Source organism: Streptopelia decaocto (genome assembly GCF_964273445.1).
Source record: "Streptopelia decaocto genome assembly, chromosome: 1".
Classification (NCBI taxonomy): domain Eukaryota; kingdom Metazoa; phylum Chordata; class Aves; order Columbiformes; family Columbidae; genus Streptopelia; species Streptopelia decaocto.
This window is the reverse complement of record NC_138663.1, coordinates 2,515,879-2,541,006: the sequence shown is the minus strand read 5'-3', so window position 1 is coordinate 2,541,006 and position 25,128 is coordinate 2,515,879. Positions and strand designations below refer to the sequence as shown.

The 25,128-nt window shown below is 47.2% G+C and overlaps 1 protein-coding gene across 1 annotated transcript in view; it reads left to right on the top strand.

The window, feature by feature from the left end:
• EXOC4 (exocyst complex component 4) overlaps positions 1-25,128 on the top strand; it is a 422,037-nt gene that overhangs the window by 386,309 nt on the left and 10,600 nt on the right. The window contains exons 16-17 of the mRNA XM_082075021.1: positions 877-1,055; positions 3,165-3,324. Coding sequence (XP_081931147.1) covers positions 877-1,055; positions 3,165-3,324 — 339 coding nt within the window. The remainder of the gene's footprint in view (positions 1-876; positions 1,056-3,164; positions 3,325-25,128) is intronic.

Sequence of the window (25,128 nt, the reverse complement as noted above, 5' to 3'; positions counted from 1 at the left end):
AGTTTGAGAAGGACAAGGAATTACTGGGATGATGTAGGTCAGATCTGTTAATGAAGTGTCTGTCGTATTCACCTCTCAAGGTGGGGCAATGTTGAGAGGATGATGTGTTTAATAGAGACATAACCATGCATTTCTTAGAACTATTGTTATTTTTTACTCATATCCAACCTCAACCTCCCCTGGCGCAACTTGAGGCCGTTTCCTCTGCTCCTGGCGCTTGTTCCTGTGGAGCAGAGCCCAACCCCCCTGGCTCCAAGCTCCTTTCAGGCAGTTCAGAGATCAGAAGGTCTCCCCTCAGCTCCTGTTCTCCAGCTGAACCCCCAGGTCCCTCAGCCACTCCCATCACACTTGTGCTCCAGCCCCTCATCAGCTCCATTCCCTTCTCTCCACTCGCTCCAGCACCTCAAGGCCTTTCTTGGCGTGAGGGGCCCAGAGCTGCCCCAGGATTTGCGGTTTGGCCTCCCCAGGTCCCAGCACAGGGACGGTCACTGCCCTGGGCCTGCTGGCCACACCAGTGCTGGTACCAGCCAGGATGCTGGTGGCCTCTTGGCCACCTGGGCACACGCTGGTTCATGTTCAGCCACTGTCACCGACACCCCCGGGTCCTTTTCCAGCCGCTCTTCCCCAGCCTGCAGCGTCCATGGGGTTGTTGTGACCCAAGTGCAGGACCCGGCACTTGGCCTTGGTGACCCTCAGACAATTGGCCTCAGCCCATCAATCCAGCTCCCTCTGTGGAGCCTCCTGCCCTCAGCAGATCAACACTCCCACCCAGCTTGACGTCATCTGCAAACTCACTAAGGGTGAACTTGATCCCCTCATCCAGATCATTGACAAAGATATTGTTGCGTTGTAACATCTCTCTCTCCTCTCTCGCAGAGTTCATTGCTTCCACTACCTGATCCCACTGGCCAAACAAGGGAACTATGCCATCGTCGCCAATGTGGAGAGCATGGACTACGACCCCCTCGTCGTCCGGCTCAATAAGGACATCAGTGCTATTGAGGAGGCCATGAGCGCCAGCCTCCAGCAGCACAAGTTCCAGTACATCTTTGAAGGTCAGCCATTCAAGTTTGGTTAAGTTGGTTCTTACGAAATGATTTTTTCGTTCTCATCCCAAAACTCAACACTGTTCTTCTGGGGGGTAAGGCAGCCTGTGGTACCGTTGCCACCTACAGCAGATTGATAAGCAAGACCCATAGAAACACAGGCTACTCAAAAACCCTGTTGCCTCCGCACCATTTCTGAGTGTATCTGGCTGAGTAGGAGCATCAGGCCCATGCTGAGGAGGAAAGCAGTAAGTTGATGTACGTGCAGGACAGTTTTCCCTCAGGAAGCCGTAGGGCCTGTGTACATATTATGAGCACATCTCTGTTACGGAGCAGTTCCTATCCAAAGTGTAGCCATCCCATTTCTAAAATTAAATTTAGAGAACATTAGCTCTTCTGATGTCTCATCTGTCGTGATTACTTTGGAGAACATAAGTCACGTCTTGGTTCATCTCCCCTCTATTTACTTGTGGTGCTGATGCACAGCGCTGTTGCCTGCGCACCAGGATACGTGTCCTCTGTGGTCATTGTTCAAAGTCAGAAGAAGGTGGGGACTGGAGATGCACCCGTTGCCCAGTACAATAAGTCAGCAGGGATGAAGGTTTCCCAGCCTGGCTGCCCTTAGTTTGGCCACTACTTACTGGTTCTAGATAAGATGTAGCTCCTGGTGGAGCATTTTTTAATCAGAAGTTTTCTGAGCTGTGTGAATCTGTGGCAAACTGAGTGATCACCTGCACAACTACCTGAAAGGAGGTTGTCGCATGGAGGGTGTTGGTCTCTTTTCCCAAGGAACAAGCAACAGGATGAGAGGGGAGGGCCTCAAATTGTGCCAAGGAAGGTTTAGATTGGATATTAGGAAAAATTTCTTCATGGAGGGGGTTGTTGGGCATTGGAACAGGCTGCCCAGGGCAGTGGTGGAGTCACCATCCCTGGAGGGGTTGAGCAGACATGGAGATGAAGTTCTCAGGGACGTGGGGTAGTGCCAGCGCTGAGTTATGGTTGGACTCAATGATCTTGAGGGTCTCTTAACCAAAATGGTTCTGTGATTTTACATTGTAGAGCTGCCCTTACAGCTCAGGTTTACCATGTCTGTTCGAGGCGAGTCAAATGGCTCCACACAGAGCCTTGGGGACCACTCGCATCTTGCTAAGCCATGAGGTTGAAGTTGATACACAGGTCTTTATGAAACGCAGGCACCTCTTAAGCCTGGTTTTGGGATTTACAAATACCTCACGCTGGTTGCGTATACATGAACATATTTTCTTAATTCAGACTTTTAATTGATATCTAGTCTTGTACAGATCTGCGTACTGAGCGGATTTGGCTGGGTTTTTGCTATTTGCAATGCAACATGACTGGATACGTCATTTTGGGGGTGGCAGTGACTTTTAGCAGCTGATTATGTCCTTCAGCGGGAAAGATGAAGACATCACTCATCACTCAAGAAACTGCTCAAGACTGATCAGAGAGAGGCTGCACATCAAGTGCATTGAAATGTGGCTCATTCCTGCTCTCGCAGACCATGAGTTTACCAGGGAAAAATACCACCCTTGGTAACATTAAAATACTCTAATATCATTTTGTAGGAGCAATAGTGGTCCATTGCTCTGCCCAGACAGAAAGGGACATTACACAAAACCTGATTATAAACCTTGAAATGCCCTGGAAATATCAGTGGCTATAATTATGCAACTTGGAGTTGTTGTAGTGTTTAAGGGCCATTTTGTGCTTTTACTAAAGAAGGAAACCTTGAGGAAAGTCCTCCAAAAATGCACAGGGAAGATATTTCTTCCCCATGAGGGTGGTGAGACCCTGGGATGCGCTGCCCAGAGAAGCTGTGGATGCCCCATCCCTGCAAATGTTCAAGACCAGGTTGGATGGGGCTCTGAGCAACCTGGTCTGGGTGAAGGTGACCCTGCCCATGGCAGGGGATTGAAACTTGATGATCTTTAAGGTCCCTTCCAACCCAAACCATTCTATGATTCTATGCTATTGAGGGCTGTTTCCACATCCAGTCCAGTGTGTCTTGTGTTCTGGTTCACATGTACCACTCAACAGTGCTGATTCATGGGGTTTATGATGAATTATTGTCACTAAATGTCTTCCTCACCTGTGCAGGTTTGGGCCACCTGATCTCCTGCATTCTCATCAACGGCGCCCACTACTTCAAGCGTATCAGTGAATCTGGCATCAAGAAAATGTGTAGGAACATCTTCATCCTTCAGCAGAACCTGACGAACATCACCATGTCACGTGAGGCCGACCTGGACTTCGCAAGGTGAGCAGGAAGCCCCATGTTGTGTTCGTTATTATTTTGATGTCCACATGTACAGAGGTAGCTACTTCCAAAAAGTTTCACCATTCGTGCTTGCAACTGGATGGATGTCAAGTTAAAAACGTAGACATGTTGATCGTAAAACATTAATGCTAATATTCACTTTCCCTCTTGTTGAGCAACATTCGGAGCAACATGGGTCACTTGAGCTCAGCATGAGCTTGGGCGTTACTTGAGCTCAAAGTAGAGGTTCTACCAAAGCATCTGGGGCTTCTTGTTGGTGTGGTTCTCTTGAAACTAAAACTCAGGCAAGGAGAAGCTTCTAGGTATAGGTCTTGTGTGGAATTTAAACTGGATGAATCTGGGGCCTGGATTCATGCCCAGATAAGTAATACTTTGATTTGTTGAAGGCTTAAACTTGGATCAGCTCACAGGAACAGTGTGTGTGAACCTCAGGGATGCCAAATGTTCCGTTGCTCTTAAACTAGAAGTAATAGCAAAACAAAACCAAAACTGGACACGATAGATCCCCTGCAAGTTTCTCACCAATCTTTCTGCTTTATTCACTAAAGAAGGAGTATTTAAGTAGTAAGCTAAGTGGTAATGTAGGCCAAGACTAAATTGCACATGGGCCTGTACTGGGTGATCCTCTGTGGCAGTAGCTGGTTCAGCAACAGGCAGCTGAGCCCAAGAAACAGCCAAAGGAAGAGTCTGGAACTCGCAAATTAAGGCACGTAGATGAAATGACAGAGTTTTGCGTGGCACTCGGATATGACCCACCACAAACACTGGAAATAGCTGGTGTCATCGTTTGGCCATCGCTCTTGGAGGCTGAATTACGAGAGAAACGTGATTCCCTCCGATGAGGGAGAGTAGGTATGACTGAGTGCCTCATTTACTTGGGCTCCCACATGGGGAATGATCTCATTATTGAATTAGTTTCTTCATAATAACATTGGCATGGAGAAGTTATGAATGCGGACGCTTGGAGGAGGGAGAGAGAGAGAGAAAGATCCATTACTAACTCTTCAAGGAATAGAGTTCCCAAATTCAATCTTTCCTTTTTTTAATGATTTTTTTTCCCCGATCTGTTGAAATGTGAAATAAATTAGCCCAGTTTTTTGGCAGGCAGAACAAGCGCTTGAGCATGTGCTGACAGCAACTGGCACCCAAATAATGCAACGCTGACCAAGTGCTGCTGGAAGCTGGCGCGGGGTTGAATATCTGTGGAGCTCCGATTCGTAGCTCTGCACAATTCGACGTGGAGTTTGAAGGGAAGGGTGAGGTGGGAACGTGTTCCCCACTCCCAACCTTGCTCAGTGGGTGATGCTCCAGAGCAGCAGTTTTCACATCAAACCTGCTCTAGTTGAAGATGCTCATGGCAGGGGTTGGACTAGATGACCTTTGCAGGTCCTTTCCAACCCATACTATTCTATGAAACACACATACACCAGATTTCTTCATCTATGAGTTACATGGCAAATAGATTTTCTCCTGCACCATTGGTATTATCATCAACAGCTGTGGAGCTCTATAGAGATACCTGAGCTTTCTGCGCAGCAGCATCAGTGGTTTTGTGGTACCCGGGATGCCGATTTCTTCCCCTAATATAAACTCAACAACATTTGTTTTTAGCTTTCATGACTGCAACGCTTCTTTCTTTCTGTCGGGGCAGATTTCTGTGATCTGGAGAGTATATTTTATGCTTTTCTTCTTCAGATGACTCCTGAATGCGTATTAACCAGATTCTCCTTTTAGATAAGCGAGGCATCTCGTGCATCGAAACCCTGCCCTGCTCACCTGAATTTACAATTACCCGAGCAAGTTCTCATGTCACCCCAGGGACTCCGGTTACCAAGGTCTATTCAAACTATAAAATAAACATAACAGTTCACCCCCAGAAAGCATAAAATAATATCAACGTAGGATAAAAGTGATTTGCACTTCTGTGATATTGCTCATATAGGAATCCGTAAATGCTTTGCGCAGTAGCTAACTATCAGTTTTGATTTTTTAAAGACGAGAAATGGAGAGCAAGTGGTTATTTGGTGTACGGGAGCAGTGGCAGAGCTGATGGAGAAATACTGGTTCTCTTCCTTCCCCGCTGCACCCCCTGGTAACTGGGGATAATTCCTACCCTGCCTCGCTTATCCAGGGACCTGGGTGATCCTAATGGGAGAAAATATTTCTGAAGTGGGAAAGACAAAATACGTGGTGCTTTTTGGGTGGTTTTGGGGGTGTTTTTTTCCCCACACACAGAAAAATAGCTTTTCTCAGGCTTTTAGAGAGCTCTTTGCCCTCCAGGTTTGAGCTCAGCCTCATCTGAAGCCAACTGGTTCATGCTTCCCCTGGACAATCAGTTCGCTGCCCCCATTGCTCCCTCATCCTCTTGATTTCTTTGTGAAAGCGTGAGACTCGGGGTTCAAGAGGCAATCAGCCATAATTAACTATCGGTGCATCACTCCTTGCACATTACGTTTTAATTATGGAACAGGTCCTGGGTCGTTCCTTGCTGAAAGTAAACGCATTTCAAGTTCGATGTGCTCAAGTTTATTGGAAAGACCGGACTATTTGAGAAAGGTCTTTCAGCATTTTCCTGGCTGTCGTGCTTTTGATTGGTTTGGGGTTTATTTTTCACTTTCGGTATATTCTTCAAGGCTTTCTGTGGGCCTCAAAGAGCGCTGGGCATCCCCGTTCTTCTCTTCGGCAGCAGAAAACCCAACCAGGGAAGCTGGAGAGGGAAGATATTTCTCCTCTGAAGCCAAAATCATATAGAGGATTCACAGCAGAAAATCTTAACCCATGTAACACTCGCTGGTTCTGGTGAGACTCTTGCTGTTAAAACCACGTTTTTTCCAAAGATCTGTAACCTGCAGGATTTGCTGCTTTGGGAGCAGCACTATAGCAGGGGGAAAACGTCTTTCAAATGCGTTTTGCTTTGAGATTCTCAGTTCAAGGTAGAGCGAGGTTGGGAAATTCTCCGCAGAGCATCACGAAGCAGAGACGGAGCACGTTTCCATTGGAAAACGTGCGAGCTCGAGCAAGGAGTTTCTCTTCCGACAGGAGAAAGGGGAAAATAAGCCGGTTCTGACTGCTGAGGTGTCACAAAAGGATTTGTAGCATTTGCTACATTTCCTGCAAATATTAATAGGTTTTTCCCTTAAATGTGTGTTTGGTATCTAGGCCAGCAGAAGTGCAGTCAGCCATTAGGGCAGCCACTACTCTGTTAAAGAAAAAGCAGTGTTTTCTTCTTATGTGTAACACCTATGCACACTCTGCAAAGTCTGGGACTTAGCGTACTTTCTAAATACGTCCAAATTTTGGAAGTTTCCAACCCTGAATTAGTTTTATGCTGTTGGAGGGATACAATTCAGCTTCAAATTTGGATTGCGGATCTTTTCCCTTCTGCCTCCTTTCCTACTCCCTCTCCATCCTCACCCAAAATTCCACTGGCATCTTTATACAGAGATTTAATCACAGGCAGAGTTAGGTTTCTGCTACAGACTTATCCTTAAATAAAATATCATTCAACTCTTAAATGTTCATTTTTCATTGAAAAAAAAAAAAAAAACAACCTCCTTTCTCAGACACACAGCAGGGATAAAATTGCCCCATTTTTGGAAGTTAATTGAGGTGGTTGCAAGGGGCAGGTAGAGACCAGTGATGAAATGTGAACATTTCATACAGCACAATGTCATTTTGACCTCTAAGTTAAAGGTTTTTCAGTGGTGCTGCTCACCTGAAAGTGTCCTTCCTCGCTTAAAGGGTTTCCAGCACAGAGAACCAGAGGTGTCTGTAGACCTGTGAGTTAGATCGGAGGTTTTCCTGCTGCTGCTGTTCCAGTGCGGAGCTGCAAGGACCATTGTGGGATTAAATGATGCGAGGCTGGAACAGCTCTGCTGGGAGGACAGGCTGGGAGAGCTGGGGTGTTCAGCTGGAGAACAGAAGCTCCAGGGAGACCTTAGTGCGGCCTTTCTGTACTTAAAAGGGACCCATAAGAAAGATGGGGACAGACTTTTGAGCAGGGCCTGTTGTGATAGGACAAGGGGTGATGGTTTTAAACTAAAGGAGGGAGATTCAGGCTGGACATGAGGAAGGAATTGTTGGCCCTGAGGGTGGTGAGAGCCTGGCCCAGGTTGGCCAGAGAGGTGGTGGCTGAACCATCCCTGGAGACATCCCAGGCCAGGCTGGACGGGGCTCTGAGCAACCTGAGCTGGTGAAGATGTCCCTGCTCATGGCAGGGTGGGAACTGGGGGAGCTTTATGGTCCTTCCAACCCAAACCATCCTGTGATTCTATGATTCTGTGTCTATGTGGAGCCACACGGTGAGATGGGAAGGGTCTAGCGTGGGTTTGGGAAGCAGCAGATCTGCCTCAGCACCACATAAACACTCCGGTTTTGCTTGTAAGCTTGAGTGAATCACAGCAGCAAAGTGGATTTAGAGCCTCTGGGTTTAGCAGTAGCTCAGTCAGTGACTAGAAGCAGAAATGCCCTCACGCTACAATTTTCCTGTGTGATCAGACCCGTGACTTCCAGCACAAACACCCATGGAGATGCCAGGGTTGTCCCATCCAGCTCCGATTCTTGCATGGGGAGAGCTGGAAAACACCACTGGGACCAATCCCCAAACCGCAGTGGTGGGATTTCAGCGGGTGTTTGATTTCGGAGTGCAGTTCTGGTTCGGGTGCTCGGCATTGAGGGCTCCTCTCCTGCTATGACTGACAAGCGGAGGGTTTTTTTGTTTGATTATAAAGGAGCAGGAGAGATTTGTGCCTCTTGCCTACCACACATGGCTGGCCCAGGCAGGACCAATAAGCAATAACTTGCTGCCATCTACTGGGTGCTGCGAGGGAAGGGGGAGACAATATGCATTAGGAATTCCTCAGACAGCCCAGCACTCTGAAATAAATCCTTTTCATTGCCAAATGTTATTTCTCTTTCCGATTCCTTTCTTGAGAGATACAGAAGCAGCAGGTTGTGTTTGATACCTGTGTGCTCGTGTTGCCTGAGGATGGAGCTGGTCAATGGAAGCTGCTCTTGGTGCTTGGATTGTGCATGTTGAGCCCCAGATCCGATGGATCCTCACCTCGATCTCCCTCCTTCAGTGGCAAAGTGCTCTGCTGCTCTCCGGTGCCTCTGCAATGCTCCTGTCTTTTGTGGTTCAGAACTGGATGAAAAGGGTGTCTCAGGTGTTATCTCTTGGGGCTGCACTCAAGCCAGGAGAAAACTTGGGGCATTTAACATTATTCAGTTTGAGTAAAACCCACATCAGTTGAGTAGACAACTTGGGTACCAGGCGCTGTAACTCGTGCACAGCACTTAGAACAGGGCTGGCAAACTCATCGTCACTGGGGCCACATCAGCCTCGCGGTTGCCTTCAAAGGGCCAAAGGTAATTTCAGGGATGTATAAATGTAGGAGTAGTTACATTTATATAGTGCTAAAATTACATTCACGGAATCACAGGATGGTTGAGGTTGGAAGGGACCTCTGGAGATCATCCAGTCCAACCCACCTGCTAACGCAGGGTCACCAGAGCAGATCACACAGGAAGGTGTCCAGGTGGGTTTGAATGTCTCAGAGAAGGAGACTCCACAACCTCTCTGGGCAGCCTGGGCCAGGCTCTGGCACCTCAAAGGACAGAAGTTTCTCCTCATGTTCAGATGGACCCTCCTGTGCTTCAGTCTGTGCCTGTTGCCCCTCATCCTGTCGTTGGGCACCACTGAACAGAGTCTGGTCCATCCTCTGACACCCACCCTGGAGATATTTATAACCATTGATGAGATCCCCTCTCAGCTTCTCTTCTCCAGCTCAACAGCCCCAGCTCTCTCAGTGTCTCCTCGTCAGAAAGATGCTCCAGACCCCTCAGCATCTTTGTGTCCCACCACTGGACTCCCTCCAGTAATTCCTTGTCCTTCTTAAACTGAGGAGCCCAGAACTGGACACCGAACTCCAGATGTGGCCTCCCCAGGGCAGAGAAGAGGGGGAGGAACAACCTCCCTGACCTGCTGGTCACACTTTTCCTAACAGACCCCAGGTACCATTGGCCTCTTGGCCACAAGGGCACATTGGTGACTCATGGTCATTTGGCCCTTTGAAGGCAACCACAGGCTGATGTGGCCTCCGGTGAAAATGAGTTTGACACCGCTGACTTCGGAGATGTAAAGCAGGTGGAGCAGATCACGATAAAGGACACTGCAGGTAAAATTGGGTTTGAACTGGGGTTGCATGTGTGGCAGATCTGTTCTTTCTGTTGTTGGACACACTCTTAGTCCTGCTGTTTCAAAGCTTCCTTGCCTGAAAGCCTCGGCTTCTACCCCTGTGTTAGGAGCAGACTGTAGTGGGGGCTGACGTTCCCAGAAATATTAATCATAGAATAACTGGATAATATGTGAACCCAGACATGAGGGATGTGGGCACAAGAGAAAAAATCAAACAGCCAAGTTCTCACTGTGGTCCAGGAGCAGCTGGTGACTCCTGGGTCCCTGTTGACCTCACTCGTTACCTCTCCTGCAGGTCAGGTGTGAGGGTTTTTGGTTCCACATTCCCACTTCCATGGTGAAATAGCTGTGACAGTGTCCCAGATGTTCGGTCGCTATTGATGGCTGTCAGGATTGAAGGTGGCATTTCAACACATACGAAATGGTTTTTTCTCTGCATGGCAGGGACAGCAGATGGCTGTCAAATATATATATTATAGTGTCTCGTCAGGGCTAGACAACCCTACAGATTGAACCCTGGTTTTTTATCAGTATCCTGATGTAGACAAGCTGGTCACTGAGCCGCCCCCTCTCATCTCTGTGTTCAAGGGAAAAACTCTTCCTTGTTCATTAAATCTGCAATTGTGTTAGTCTACAGGAATTCCTCTCCCCTCACTTTATAGCCCAAGATTCTGAGTGCTATGGAAGGTAAAAATCACCAATACTTTGCAGCACAGATCCTGGGCAGACCCTTCCCTGCAGAGGAGCCAGAAGCAGAACAGGCTCTAGAATAAAAGCTTCTCGTTGCTGACAGCGTGGGAAAGACGTGTCATCTCCACCACGACGCTGGACTCACGTTGTGTATCTGTGGAGCATGCCCTCATTTTGTTTTGGCTGCTTTTAATTAACAAAGCCGCTTTAGTTTTCAATTAAGGACTTGGTTACAACAAAATCCGTATTTTCTTTTCCTTTCTTTTCTCTTTCGTTTTCTCCCCCCTGTAGTTTCCACTGAGCTTTGATCTCAGTGCAGGTTTAATTAGCTGTAATTAGTGGTTTCACTGCATTAACCAAAAATCTCAGCGACAGAGGATTAAAAACACCCCTCTGGCTCGATGAGCCCCCCCCATCCCCTTCTCCTTTTGCTTCCCCCATGTGCTTTAGGGGTCCCCAAACGGTCCTTCACCAGACGGGTGCTGTTGGGTGATGCCCCGTGCATCCCAAACAGCCGCCCTGTTACGGACTCATTAAAATTACACTGGAACAAATCACCCATCCGTGTAGTTTAATTTCCAGTTAAATTTGCAGCTGCTATGAATTCTAGTAGGGCACCAATTTCTGCCTTCACAACATTTCACAACAGCTCAGAGAAGAGTTGAGAGAAGGGGAAGGGGCTGGAGCACAAGTGTGATGGGAGCGGCTGAGGGACCTGGGGGGTTCGGCTGGAGAACAGGAGCTGAGGGGAGACCTTCTGATCTCTGAACTGCCTGAAAGGAGCTTGGAGCCAGGGGGGGTCGGGCTCTGCTCCCCAGGAACAAGCGCCAGGAGCAGAGGAAACAGCCTCAAGTTGCACCAGGGGAGGTTGAGGTTGGATGTGGGGAACAATTTCTTCCCCAAAGGGCTGTGGGGCATTGGAACAGGCTGCCCAGGGCAGTGCTGGAGTCACCATCCCTGGAGGGGTTTAAATGACACGTAGGTGAGGTTCTTCAAGACATGGTTTAGAGGTGGGCTTGGCAGTGTTGGGTTATGGTTGGACTCGATGATCTTGAGGGTCTCTTCCAACTAGAATGATTCTGTGATTCTATTTCATAGATCACTTCTTGGGGTTTCTGCCTGCATTACAGTACATTTACAGCAAAGTGCCTGCTCAAGACTTTCAAAACTTCCAGCTTCTCCAGTCCTGCATGAACTTCTGGAAGCCATAGCATGTCCATGGCCTTTGCTGGAGGTGCCCAGCTTCTCAGCACAGAAATGAGAGAGGTTTTTGGAAGGCATGACCCTGATCTGGGGCAACCTAAATCACTGCTATGCTTTTCTCCATGGAGGTTCACAGGGAAATATCGCAGTTGGCTACGTGAGTCATCTGGTCAGTCACAACAGAGCAGGAAGAAACCAGAGAGGTAATTGAGCTGGTAAAGTAAGAGAATCACGTCTCCTGTCAAAATATCCACTTGACACATGTTACAGATCAGCGTACCCCACACCAAGCCCCACCAACCACTCGTGTGTTGGAAAAGGTCTCGTTTTCTCCAACCGGCTCAGAAGCTTTATGGATATTTATGGAGACAACACGGGAAAATGCAGCGTTCCCAGGTAGCTCATCTTGATGCCCAGGACAGGAGATTGCAGATGGCTCCCACTTCACCATGGGTCAAGTGTTTCTGCTTACCACATCCATACCAAAATAGTCTGTTTTCACTCTCATGCATGACCCAATGTCCTTGCAGTGCTGGGAACCAAAACATTCTCCTTGTCCCTTCCTCAGTTCTCCAGGATAAGCAGTTGGTGGAATTCAGATCTAAGCTTTATGTCCATGAGTGTTTTAGAGGAGTTTGTCCAGTTTTTGTCTGTGAATCCCTAGCCCGTGGTGCTGAGATGTACAGAAAAAGCAACACCCCTGTCTTGAAGCCTGAAAATGGTTCTCAGTTCATCTCACCAGAGCTAGGAGGACCCACGCTCTGAATCCCGTGTTCCCCCAGGACTCAGAAGCCATCTCTTGCTGTCCCAGGTTTGTCAGTTGGGAAGGGAAGCCTTCCCAAGACCAGGAATTCCACTTTTCTTACCGAGCCATGTCCAGTTCTGGGCTCCCCAGTTTAAGAAGGACAAGGAATTACTGGAGGGAGTCCAGTGGTGGGACACAAAGATGCTGAGGGGTCTGGAGCATCTTTGTGATGAGGAGAGACTGAGAGCTGGGGCTGTTCAGCTGGAGAAGAGAAGCTGAGAGGGGATCTCATCAATGTTCATAAATATCTCCGGGTGGGTGTCAGAGGATGGACCAGACTCTGTTCGGTGGTGCCCAACAACAGGATGAGGGGCAATGGGCACAGACTGAAGCACAGGAGGGTCCATCTGAACATGAGGAGAAACTTCTTTCCTTTGAGGTGCCAGAGCCTGGCCCAGGCTGCCCAGAGAGGTTGTGGAGTCTCCTTCTCTGAGACATTCAAACCCGCCTGGACACCTTCCTGTGTGATCTGCTCTGGTGACCCTGCGTTAGCAGGTGGGTTGGACTGGATGATCTCCAGAGGTCCCTTCCAACCCCAACCATCCTGTGATTCTGCGATCCCCTCCAGGTATTTCTTCTTTACCGCAAAAACAGGCTTCTTTGTGCATCCTGATGTGTCCTGGCACGTTTGGAGATGGGGACTTAATGCACCTTCTGGCTGAAGTCTGATGTCTTTAAATTCCTTTCAGTTCACTGTCAGTGACTGTAGATGGTAAATGTATTCCCAGAATAATCTGTATTGGAGTTGTGCGCTGGCCACTTTTCTGTCACCTGGGTCCTTTCAGCCCTGTCCCCTTCTGCATGGTCAATACACCCAAAGTGGATCAGTTACATCAGCTGCTGGAAGGGTTTTGTTTCTCCCATCTTTGGGCATCCTGCCGGACATGGGATGTGAGTAGATCCGAACACCCCTGCTTTGTGCAGGTCTGAAATACTCCCCAGCACAGCGCTTGATCCTTTACCTGCCTCCTCTGCAAAACTACCCCCAAAATGTGTTTTATTTGCTATGCAGAACGTGTAGTCAGTACACAACAAAAGACCGTTTCTGGTTGTGTTTTTGTGTACCCCACGATGCCAACAGCTCCGCAAACACCACCTTCCTCCTCTCATCCTCTACACAGCAGGCCTTGATGCGACACAGTAAATTAGAGCAGGGAAACGATCCAGTTTTTTGGGGAAAAGGCTACGTTTTGGTTTTTTTGTACCATTTTTTTCCCTTTCTTTTTTGGCAGGATCAGCTCCCCGGTCTGGTTCACAGCGGGCCTTGCAAACAGCTGTGCTGGCACAACCCAAGGAGAGGGAACAAACAGGGAAATGAGCTGTAAAGGCTCTGAAATGATAATGTTCCTGAAAATGGAACTTTATCTTAAATTAGGATAAGACATCAAGGGTGAAGAAGGGGATCGCTCGAGGCAGGAGGAGCAGAAGTCGCCGCTCTTCCAGCACCATCTTTGGGCCATTTGGCCTCACTCCAGCCTAAGGACGGGCAAGTTTTGTTCTCAGTTTTGCTGAGCAGCAGATTTTTCCATTCATGCGTGTGTCTGGGAAATGCTTTGCCTACTGCTGATTCTCCACATTAGGATAAAACCATCCAAAGTGCCCTAACGGTGATATACCAGATGTTTGGAAGCAAAGAGCCTGACTCGTGAGGGATGACATTTCTCGTGTTTGTCCTTAAGTAATTTTCGCGTAATGAGAGCACTTGAGCACATGAAGATGGAAAGAAAGTGGCTGAACCAGTGGGTGATGGCAGCACATCCCTCCCCTGCCTTCGGTGCTGCATGGATTATAAATTCCTCAAGGAGGGGATTTGTAATTAAAACACACACCAGGCATTTCGCAAACACACAGTCCATGGCAGCTCCAAGAACATGCGCTCAAGCCCAACAGAGCATTTAAGCCTGAGTTTAACTTTCAGGTACACACGTTGACCCGTTGATCTGATGAGCACTTGCTTTATAACTACGGGTCCGCCGCAGTCACGTCTCCATCGGAGCTGGTTGTCCTTGGTTCCCTTTACGGCAAGTAGCAAGAAGTGAGCATGGTTAGAATGCGATTTTCTGAATTGCTTTAAATTTTCTTTGAAATAAGGTGTCACTTTTTCACGAGGGTTGGGGAGCCATGGTGGGATTATCCATGGCAGATGTCTATCTCTAGGCAAGGTGAGCACATCCCGTGCTGTCCGGGGTGATTTTACGGGCGGGCAGATCAATGCGTAAGTGCCCTCGATAGGTTTTTACACCCAGTAGCACAGAATCCCAGAATGTCAGGGGTTGGAAGGGACCTGGAAAGCTCATCCAGTGCAATCCCCCCATGGAGCAGGAACACCCAGATGAGGTTACACAGGAAGGTGTCCAGGCGGGTTGGAATGTCTGCAGAGAAGGAGACTCCACAACCTCCCTGGGCAGCCTGGGCCAGGCTCTGCCACCTGCACCGGGAAGAAGTTTCTTCTCAAATTTAAGTGGAACCTCCTGTGTTCCAGTTTGAACCCATTACCCCTTGTCCTGTCATTGGTTGTCACTGAGAAGAGCCTGGCTCCATCCTCCTGACACTCACCCTTTATGTATCTGTAAACATGAATAAGGTCACCCCTCAGTCTCCTCTTGTCCAGCTCCAGAGCCCCAGCTCCCTCAGCCTTTCCTCACACGGGAGATGCTCCACTCCCTTCAGCATCTTTGTTGCCCTGCGCTGGACTCTCTCCAGCAGTTCCCTGTCCTGCTGGAACTGAGGGGCCACAACTGGACACAAGATTCCAGGTGTGGTCTCCCCAGGGCAGAGCAGAGGGGCAGGAGAACCTCTGATCCAGTATTAACTGGATTACGGGGCTGAATTAATTCCGTAATTTCCTACATCCCTAATGACCGAACGCGCTGTGATGTGTGAAATCACGTAGCATTCATTCTTCCCCAGTATCGCTCTGTATGGCAGAGAAAACATATTAAAATACCAGCAGGTACTGTAAGGTGCTGGTCCTGCCCGTGCTTTCCACTGTTGACTCAAGGGGTTTATTTTGACCGGCCATTTCACTTTTTCCCGGAGGCGCTTTTAATCTTCGCTCTGTAACCTTTAAAGATATAGGTTTTAGTGGCCTCTGTAATGATTTTCGTTGCCTGAATGTGGATGTCTTGAGTTGCTCCGAGTAAAGAGATTAATTCAATTTTCCTAAACTGGAAATGGACTGAAAAACTGAAAGGCTTCATTGACTTTCTTTGCTTGGTTCTCGGTGTGTTAGTGAAACAATCAATGGAAGTGAACTTCTCAGCCAGCAGAAACCAGCATTCGCATTTCCAGGGACACAAGCTCAGGAAGATGTGAATAAACATTTTTAAGAAGAGGTTTTGGCTGTTAGACTTGGCCAGAGCACATTCCCACTCTGCATTAACATCGGGATATATCCTCCTGGAAAGGAATTACAAACAAATTCCTCATTTATGCCTGAGGTGACAGTCTTTTGCTGATATGTGCTTTCTTGAGACTAATAAGTTTTGAATGTCGGTGGGTAAAAAAAAAATCAAAGTAATTACTTTGTGTTCCCAAGCTCCTTATTTGTGTAGGTGCATGTGTGTTTATCTCTCTCTGTCATGCTGCATTGCTAATGGTAATTAAAGGGAAGGGATTTTTTTCTTGTTAGAAGTTTTTCTTCTTAATTTCTGCCTTTAGTGACTTTGGCCTCCGTGACGATACTTAAGCCACTGACCAGGTACTTGTAGAACTGCAGTTGCTTTAATATAAGGTCTAAGTTTAGGAAACTCGGCCTGTCCAGCTGGAATTGGATCGTTTTGTTTGTTCAGGTCTGCAGTACATAGAGTGGGTGTTTGATTTCTTTGCAGACCACATTTTGAAAAGATGTTCTGTGGGTGCAAGTCCTGCTTTTCACCATCATCTTAGAATCATAGAATTGTTTTGGATCCAGAAGACCCTCAAGATCATCAAGTCGAACCGTTAACCCAGCCCTGTCACTAAACCATCTCCCTAAGAACCACATCTATGTGTCTTTTAAACCCCTCCGGGGATGGTGACTCCAGCACTGCCCTGGGCAGCCTGTTCCAACGCCAGGTCTCAGTCTGGACCAGGAGACCAAAACTGCAGCCCCAGCAGCGTGTCCAGAAACTGCCCAGGTTAATACAGGCTTTCTTATCCTACAGAAATACGAAAATGAATGTAAAAGCTCATTTCCAGGTCCACATAAAGCATGAAACACTTGTGTTACACCACTGGCTTTAGCCACGAAGGGGCCAGGCAAGTTTTTCTATGCCTAGAGAGAAGCTTTATTTGTTTCCTTGCTTTAAAAATGCCATAGGAACATTTTAGCAACCCTCTTTTCTGATTTAAGCCCAAGTACCCTCTCCTCCCAACTTCATTTGGTCCCGTGCACTTCCACAGCTTCAGGTACGGAAATCATATCAAGCATCATACAAGAGGAAACGGCCTCAAGTTGCACCAGGGGACGTTGAGGCTGGATCTGGGGAACAATTTCTTCCCCAAAGGGCTGTGGGGCATTGGAACAGGCTGCCCAGGGCAGTGCTGGAGTTGCCATCCCTGGAGGGGTTGAATGGACACAGAGATGAGGTTCTCAGGGACATGGGGTAGTGACAGTGTTGGGTTAATGGTTGGACTTGATGATCTTGAGGGTCTTTTCCAACCAAAATGATTCTGAGGCGTTGGGGTGTGGCTGTGACCACACTGGGGACAGTGAGGCTGGAGGGTGATGGTGATCTGAGCAGAGCCATCAAAGGTGGAGTGAAAACGTGCATTTTACAGCATCCCTCCTGAAACAGGCGCTGTATTTATGGCGTTGAGCACTGCTAGGCACAGCTTAGCGGGTTAAAACAGGAGCTTCGTGGCACGTATCGCTGGTATCTCCTGGTGGCACTTGTCATGTCCTCACTCGCACGTGGGTGGTGAATGTCTGTTGTTCCATCGCTGCGGTTGTTGGTGCAGCTGGTGGAGCGGCTCATCTCACCTGCAAAGCAAACACGTGCTGATTTCTGATTCAAAAAACCCCAACAGAATGGCCAAAAAGGAGGGGTGGGCACGTAAAGCTTTGCCTGCAGCTCTCCCTCCGGGAATTCGGGGGGCCAGTGAAGATCAGGAGAGTTGGTGGCAGAGATTTCTGTGTTAGAAAGAGCTTGGAGGAGGGATGGAGAGGGACATTTTACTCTAGAACCTGTGTGCCATGCAGAGCTCGAGGAGTCTCCAACGTTCTGTTGAGCTTTGTGGGAGGCCATGAGCATGTTTTTGTACCCATGGATGTGGAATAACATCTCTAGCTGGATTTCTTGATGTATTTAAATTGCGATTCAGTCTCTTAATAATTTTTGTGATCATTACTGTTCTGCAAGTGATCACTGCCCAGGGTGAAGCAAGGAAGGAGAAGGTGGAACACAGTTGGGTTTGTTTTTAGTTTAAGTTGGCTGGTTGGTTGTATTTTTTCCTCTACAGTAGCCAAGAGTGGTACCTACCAGCACAGGCAATGGGCTTCAGTGGATCATCTGCTCTCTTTGGAGCAACATCTCCCGTTCTCACCTATGAGCCATTAGAGCTGGCTGGTGTTATGGGGAAGCTCTGCCAAGGTGAGGTGGAAGGGATAGGAGGAGAAAGGCCTTTTAAACACTCTTTAATTCTCCAACCAGATGAGGATATTACGAGCAAATCCTGTAGACTCTGAAGCGCTACGTCTTGTAGTTTCTGAAAGGATACGTCTTATAGTTCCTAAAAGGGTCAAATAACATCACTGAGTTAGTTCTGGTTTGAAATGTCTCTGTTGTCAAGTCTTGGGCTGCTTTGATCGATGCTGTTCAAACAAGACCACAATTTAACCCCAGACTCCCGTTTGAGCCTGAATAAACACCCAGAGTCACCCCACAGGGACAGGTCCCCCTGTGAGTGGACAGGGATGTGAAGTCCGTGTCTTTGCTCTCACATCCCCTGCTTGGAGCTGCTGTTTGATCTAGAAATTGCTTTCTGCTCCCGTGTTTAAAGGTGGGCTCTGCCCGCGCTCAGTTTGTGTGCTGAAGGTGTGAGACCCTGCTGGGAGCTTCGCCTTAAATGCTCAGCAAACAGAGCTGTTAGAGGAAGGACAGGATTTTTAAGAAGGGGAGTCGGCATGACACACAAAATAAAATAAAGGCAAAGAAAGGGGGAACCATCAGTGTGTGAAGAACAACCTTCCCAGGCATTTGTGCGCGGCTGAAATAAAGGTAAATATCAGATTGTCAGCTTGAAGTGCATCTCTATTGCCTCGCTCCAGCCTGCAAATGAAAGCAATTAGAAAAATGTCCTGCCTTTTTCACAGTAGGCTGCATCTTTCTAGCACGAGCCCCACAGATAGAAAGACACATGCAAGTCCTTAAGTAGCAGATTGGTTTACCCTGTCAGTCAGATCTCATTAGGAACCGCAATGCTTCATACTCAGTGATCTGCGAGGAAATAACAGATATCGGTGCTGCGCGATACGTTTTTCAGAGTCGTTGCTCATCACTTTTCTATGTGCTAACGTCATATCACTCGCAGAGGTCTCGCTTTTAATTAGATTGAACTGGCGAGCAGAAATGTTTCACTTGGAAGGTGTAGGAGCAATCGGGGCACGGCTGGTAGGGTGTAAAATATCAGTGCAAGGACAAGGTCATCAGGTGAGGATGTGGTTCTGGGAATGGGGATTTCAAGATCACAGCTGAGAACAGGAGAGAGGAGCAGGGGGTAGCAATGGCCTGGGGCCAGTTCCTGCTGGAATATAGGAGGGAAAATGAGCAAAGGACAAAAATATCACACCTGAGAGGACCAACAGGGTCAACCCATGACATAGTGTTAGGGCAGAGCAAGAGATCTGGACAGAAGGGTCCAGGGCGGGTATAGCCCAGGAACAGTATGGCCGAGCTGGCCAATTTCTATGATGTCCCTTAATGTCCTTAAACTGAAAGAGGGGAGATTGAGGATGAACATGAGGAAGAAATTGTTGGCCCTGAGGATGGTGAGAGCCTGGCCCAGGTTGGCCAGAGAGGTGGTGGATGAACCATCCCTGGAGACATCCCAGGCCAGGCTGGACGGGGCTCTGAGCAACCTGAGCTGCTGGAGATGTCCCTGCTCATGGCAGGAGGGGCACTGGGCGAGCTTTGAAGGTCCCTTCAACCCAGACTATTCTATGATTCTCTGATTCTATGATCTCCCGGCTCTGGGATTTAATCAAATTCATTCAGGCCCCATGGAGCCAGTTGCCTTTCGGACAAGTTGCCATTCCCCAGTTTCTGACCTGTGCCCGTGGAGGGGCAGCTCCACGTCATCTTCTTTTTCCCCCCCACTTTCTTCCCTCCTCAAGCGCGTGCAGCAGCATCCTGGTTTGGATATTCAGCCGCCCCAGTGTTTTTCACCATGAGCTTTTCCAGAAAAGTCAGGGACCATCTGAGTTGAATGCGATTGTCACAACTACCTTGAATGCGATGAAAACGCTGCCCCAAAAGAGAAGCCGTGATCTTTGCAGCTAAATCACTAAAAAAACATAGTAAACTGAGAGATGATTCTTCAACTGCAGAAGGCAACTGTCTCCAGGGCACAAAAACCACACAGTCGGAATGGGGAATGCAGATCAGACAATTCCTGTCCATCCGAGGTGGATCCTCTGGTGAGGCTGACATTAAAAATTCTGACTCAAATGCAGGCAACGCGGAGTTAAGGAGGTGAATTATTGATGGAGCGCCAGTATTACCATATCTGACAGATGGAGACTGTCTGAGAACATTTTGCAGAGTGGCATCTGCACCGTGCCTGATTGGCGTCCCTGAACTTTCGCGCATCAGATGTAGAATATCAACATACAAACTCTGATGTAGCAATTAAATCTGTCCCGTAATGAACCTGGGCTTCATAGCCAAGAGAAATCCATATCCTCAGGTAAAGACCAGAAGCCTCGACTCTTGTATTTTAAGATATTAAAATAATTACATCCAGACCACCGCGTTTGAATATACACACATGATGTCAACATATACAATTCTGTATCGCTTTCGGGAAATGGTCTGCAGCGTGTAATCTCTTGCTGGGATTTTATTGAAGGCTGTAAAGCTTGCCTTGTACTTTCCAATTTGTATTCCAGATCTGAGATCAAATAATATAGAAAGGATGTAAAATTCAGATGACGTCTCGCATCAGCTAAGTGCATTAACATCTAAAGCTGAAGTCAGTCTCTCAAGTGCATCCAGAAGTCGTATATCAGATACGTATTCCACATTGTCATGTGTGCAAAAACAAAGGGAAGAAGAGGCGCAAATAGCAGCAAGTTTTATGCTTTCATGAAGAACAGCTTGTATTATGAAGCAGCTATATGTAAAATATGTCTTTTTTAGTAAGATTCAGTGCCTTCGTATTCCAGGTTGTTTTCTTAAGCCCAATGCAACTTGGAAAACGATTGTAATTTTTTGCCATCTGTTAACTGTTTGGTGCACTGTGTGAAATTCGTCCTTCCTTCATTTGTGGCATTCAAACATGCAGATTCTGAGGATCATCAGGAAAATGTCCTTTTTGTCCCTGGAGGGGGTTGCCAGGTGGGCGCCAGTGGGGAAGTTGACCTGGAGAGATGACTCGGTGAGCATCAGCGTGGAGATGGTTGTTACTGGGTTGTAGCCATCCCGCTGCACACACAAAGGACTTCACCCCAACCCTGTCATCTCAGTGAACCTTCATTTTCTCAACCGCAAAGCAGTCTGTGGAGAAAAAAGGGAGAGTTCCATACATGGTGTCTCTAAAGTGCGTTGAGATGTAGAAAAGGGAATAATAGGATCATTTTGGTTGGAAAAGGCCTTTAAGATCATCGAGTCCAACCGTCAACCCACCCCTGGCACTGCCCCATGTCCCTGAGAACCTCATCTCCATCTGTCCAACCCTCCAGGGATGGTGACTCCAGCACTGCCCTGGGCAGCCTGTTCCAATGCCCCACAGCCCTTTGGGGAAGAAATTGTTCCCCACATCCAACCTCAACCTCCCCTGTTGCAACTTGAGGCCATTTCCTCTCATCCCATCACTTGTTACTTAGGAGAAGAAACCAACCACCCCTTGCTACAACCCCCTCTCAAGCAGTTGTAGTTTAATAGTTGTAGAAGTTTAATAAATTAATTTTAAAGACCTATCGGTTCAGTTCTCACAGCAGAGTTCTTGCTGGTAGTCTGGAGGTTTTGTACAGTTGGAGGATGCATTTTTGGAATGGGATAAAAAGAGCTGTTCAGAGCGATTTCCCTGCTTTTGATGGCCATCAACTACTCTACAGTTCAGAAGCAACGCTGGGATTCTCTTCTCACTCTATAGGGACCAACTTTGTTTCCAAGGAGCAGTGAGCAAAGGGATGTGTCTCCAAGATGCTCCATGAGTAGGACAAGCTGACCTGTTTTTTCCGTGCAGTAGAGAATGGAGATAGAAACCACATCTATGGCTGTGGGTCTTACCCTGCCTTGATAGCGTTGTATTACAAATGCTAAGGGTTTGTGCTCCCCGGCAAAAATTATTGTAGCGCAGATCTGTTGGCTTAAAAAGTTGAGATCATTGGAGCTAAAATGTCAAGGCCAGGCTGGACAGGGCTCTGAGCAACCTGGTCTAGTGGAAGATGCCCCTGCCCATGGCAGAGGGGTAGAACTAGATGATCTTTAAGGTCCTTTCCAACGCAAACCATTCTGCGATTGTATCAAATTTCACCAAGAATGACCAGAAGAGGCCACAGTTGTTCTGCACACAGCAGTCAGGACTTGCTCTGGCTTAGGTGAATTAGGAGCTGTATTTTTTAAAAGCAGCAATTAAAAGTGGGCATCTTGCTTTGTCTACTACAACACTACCTTAGAGAGGCAATGGCTTCCCTCTGTAAATACATCTTTTGCCCTAAGTATTAATAAATTAGAGAGGGAAAAGCAATTTCAACCTAAAATATTGCTGTGAGAGCAAATGGGTCGCAGCTGGCCATAAATACCTCCAGCCTACAGACCTGAAGGAGAAGTATTGAGAACTGACATATTAGGTGTGATGAAACATTCACCTGGGCAGTGGCCAATGCAGAATGCATGGGGAGGAGCGTTGAAGCTCTTAAGCATTAACTCCTTCATCCAAGAGACCCACAATTCCACGTTGATGTCCGTAGTTACGGCCATCTGAAAATTCGGCATTGAATCCATCCTGTATGCCTATTTTTTTTCATAATAAACAACCTCCACAGGGCACTTCAATGCAATATAACTATTTTAGCCTAGGATGAATTGACTTCACCCCATTTCTTCTCCATTCCTAGATGGGAGATCATGTTAATCAATCCCCTTGAGGTCTTGGTGGTGGTGGTAACTGATGATGATGAGCAGGTGCGTAGGGTTTGCTGGTTTCCTCCTGGTTTGGAGAGGTCTGCGCGTAAACCTGAGCACTCCAGGGTCTGTAGGTTGTTTCACCATCCTCGGAGACTTCTAGATTAGCACAAGATAATGACACCAATAGCGCTATCAGAAGAAACACAGAATCACAAAATAGTTTGGGTTGGAAGGGACCTTCAGAACTCATCGAGTCCAACCCCTGCCATGAGCAGAGACATCTTCACCAGCTCAGGTTGCTCAGAGCGATAGTGCCACAAGGCAAGTGAATCCAGTAAAAGGCTTTTCCATGAGAAACAGCAAAAAAAAATTACAACAAACCAAATTAGGTGTCAGCATGTCCATAAACAGTCTCCATTCCCTAATTTCTGAAGCCACTGCAACGTTCAAGCCAAACAAGCAAAGGTAACCCAAAGAAAAAATGAGCTGGAGTTTTCAAGAATTTGGGGCTGTTTGTCTGAATCCAGCAAGTGTTTCAAAGTTTCTTTGACGCATCAAGGGCCGACCACAACCTGCTACAGGCAGATTTGGACTTGATGGACCTTGTAGTTTCCTACCATAGTTCGCATGTCGCAGCCAAGCAGATCCCATCAGATACGTCCTTCACCCATCAATGGCTACCAAATATTCCCGGTTTTATTAAAAATCAGCAAACTTGCAGCACTGAGCATCTCCCCAATTACAGCGCTGGGGTTTCATAGCCCGTTCCAAGCCACTTGATCCTAAATAAGGCTGTTTTTTCTGTTATTCCCAAAGGGTAGCTCAAATTGTATCATTTTTTGCTGACTGGAGCAATCTTTGCATCGAACTGCTGACTCTCTCTTCTTTTGGGCTACATTCATTTCCAGGTTTCCTCTCATTTATGCACGAGGCAAGAGGAAAAATTGCTTAATATTCTTTATAAAGTGGCATATGGTATAGATAATGTTTTTTTTCCTTTTTACTATATGCAGTAAAAATGCAAATGCGTGTGGCTTATTTGCAAATGTTGGCATTAATAACTGATATTTAAACAGGCCGGATTAGCACTTTTACTGATATATTAAAAAGATTTTTTCCAATCATTTGCACACTCAAAATCAATTTTAATACAACATGTAAATTGAATTTAATTTTTTTCTATAAAATTGCATTTATCTGCTTGAACCATTAAATTTACTATTTAATATGTACTTTCCAGCTCACTTGGTTAGAATTTCATTGCTCTTTATCTGTATAAATTTAATTAGCCTTGATATCATCAGTATATTATAGAACTAATTAAAGATTTAGATAAGTGCTGAGGGTGCTTATTTAATACTCTATAAAGTTCCATTCGGAGAGTGAGAAATTCCACCCTTCATTATATCAGCCAGCATGGAGCTACATGGAGTGTCGCAGACATTGTTTTTGAAAAATTATTTAATGGGCTTTAATGGATTTATTCTTCCTTTGAAAAGCCGTGTAATTAGTGCCTATCGCTGTTGTTCGGGGAATGGTTGTTAAATGACACGTGTACGTGTCCCCTCCACCACGATGACATCGCCCAGGGCACCAAGATCCCCAAACATCACGCGTTCCACGTTGGCCAAGTCGCAAGTGACAAAGCACAAGAGGAAGGGAAAAGGAAATAAGAAGGAAATATTAATAAGAAAGTAGTAGATAAGGTAGAGCTCAGCGGGTACCGGGATGAAAAGGAGGAGAGAGAAAAGGAGAGATGTTTTTGAAGAGCAGTTGCGTTCTGCACATACCTCACCTTTTCCTTCGCTAATTAGCTCCGTGTTTTACAGGTGATTTTTCATCTGTGTTTTACAAAAAGGTTCTCAGTAGAGGGAAGAGCAAGTGCTTCGGTGACACAGAGCTGCACACAGCACCCAGAGGGCTTGGCTGTTGTTTCTTCTTTCCAAAACTGGACATTAAAACAAAGCTGCTTAATCTCTATAGAGGCCAATGCGTAGGTGAGGGGGTTGGTCTGTAGGGTTTGTACGCTGTCTGTGTGGTTTAAGCTTTAGAAAGTAATTGGGTTTTGTAATTTGTTTTTCTTTCATTATAAGACTGTACTACTTATCCTTTTAAATACATCCATTTTTCTTGCCAGGCTCTATAACCTGATCAGAGTTCAAAGAATCATAGGATCATAGAATTGTTTTTGTTGGAAAAGACCCTCAAGATCATCAAGTCCAACCGTTACCCCCACTCTGGCACTGCCCCATGTCCTGAGAACCTCATGTCCGTCTGTCCAACCCTCCAGGGATGGTGACTCCAGCACTGCCCTGGGCAGCCTGTTCCAATGCCCCACAGCCCTTTGGGGAAGAAATTGTTCCCCAGATCCAACCTCAACCTCCCCTGGTGCAACTTGAGGCCGTTTCCCCTGCTCCTGGTGCTTGTTCCTGGGGAGCAGAGCCCGACCCCCCCTGGCTCCAAGCTCCTTTCAGGCAGTTCAGAGATCAGAAGGTCTCCCCTCAGCTCCTGTTCTCCAGCTGAACCCCCAGGTCCCTCAGCCGCTCCCATCACACTTGTGCTCCAGCCCCGTCACCAGCTCCATTCCCTTCTCTCCACTCGCTCCAGCACCTCAAGGC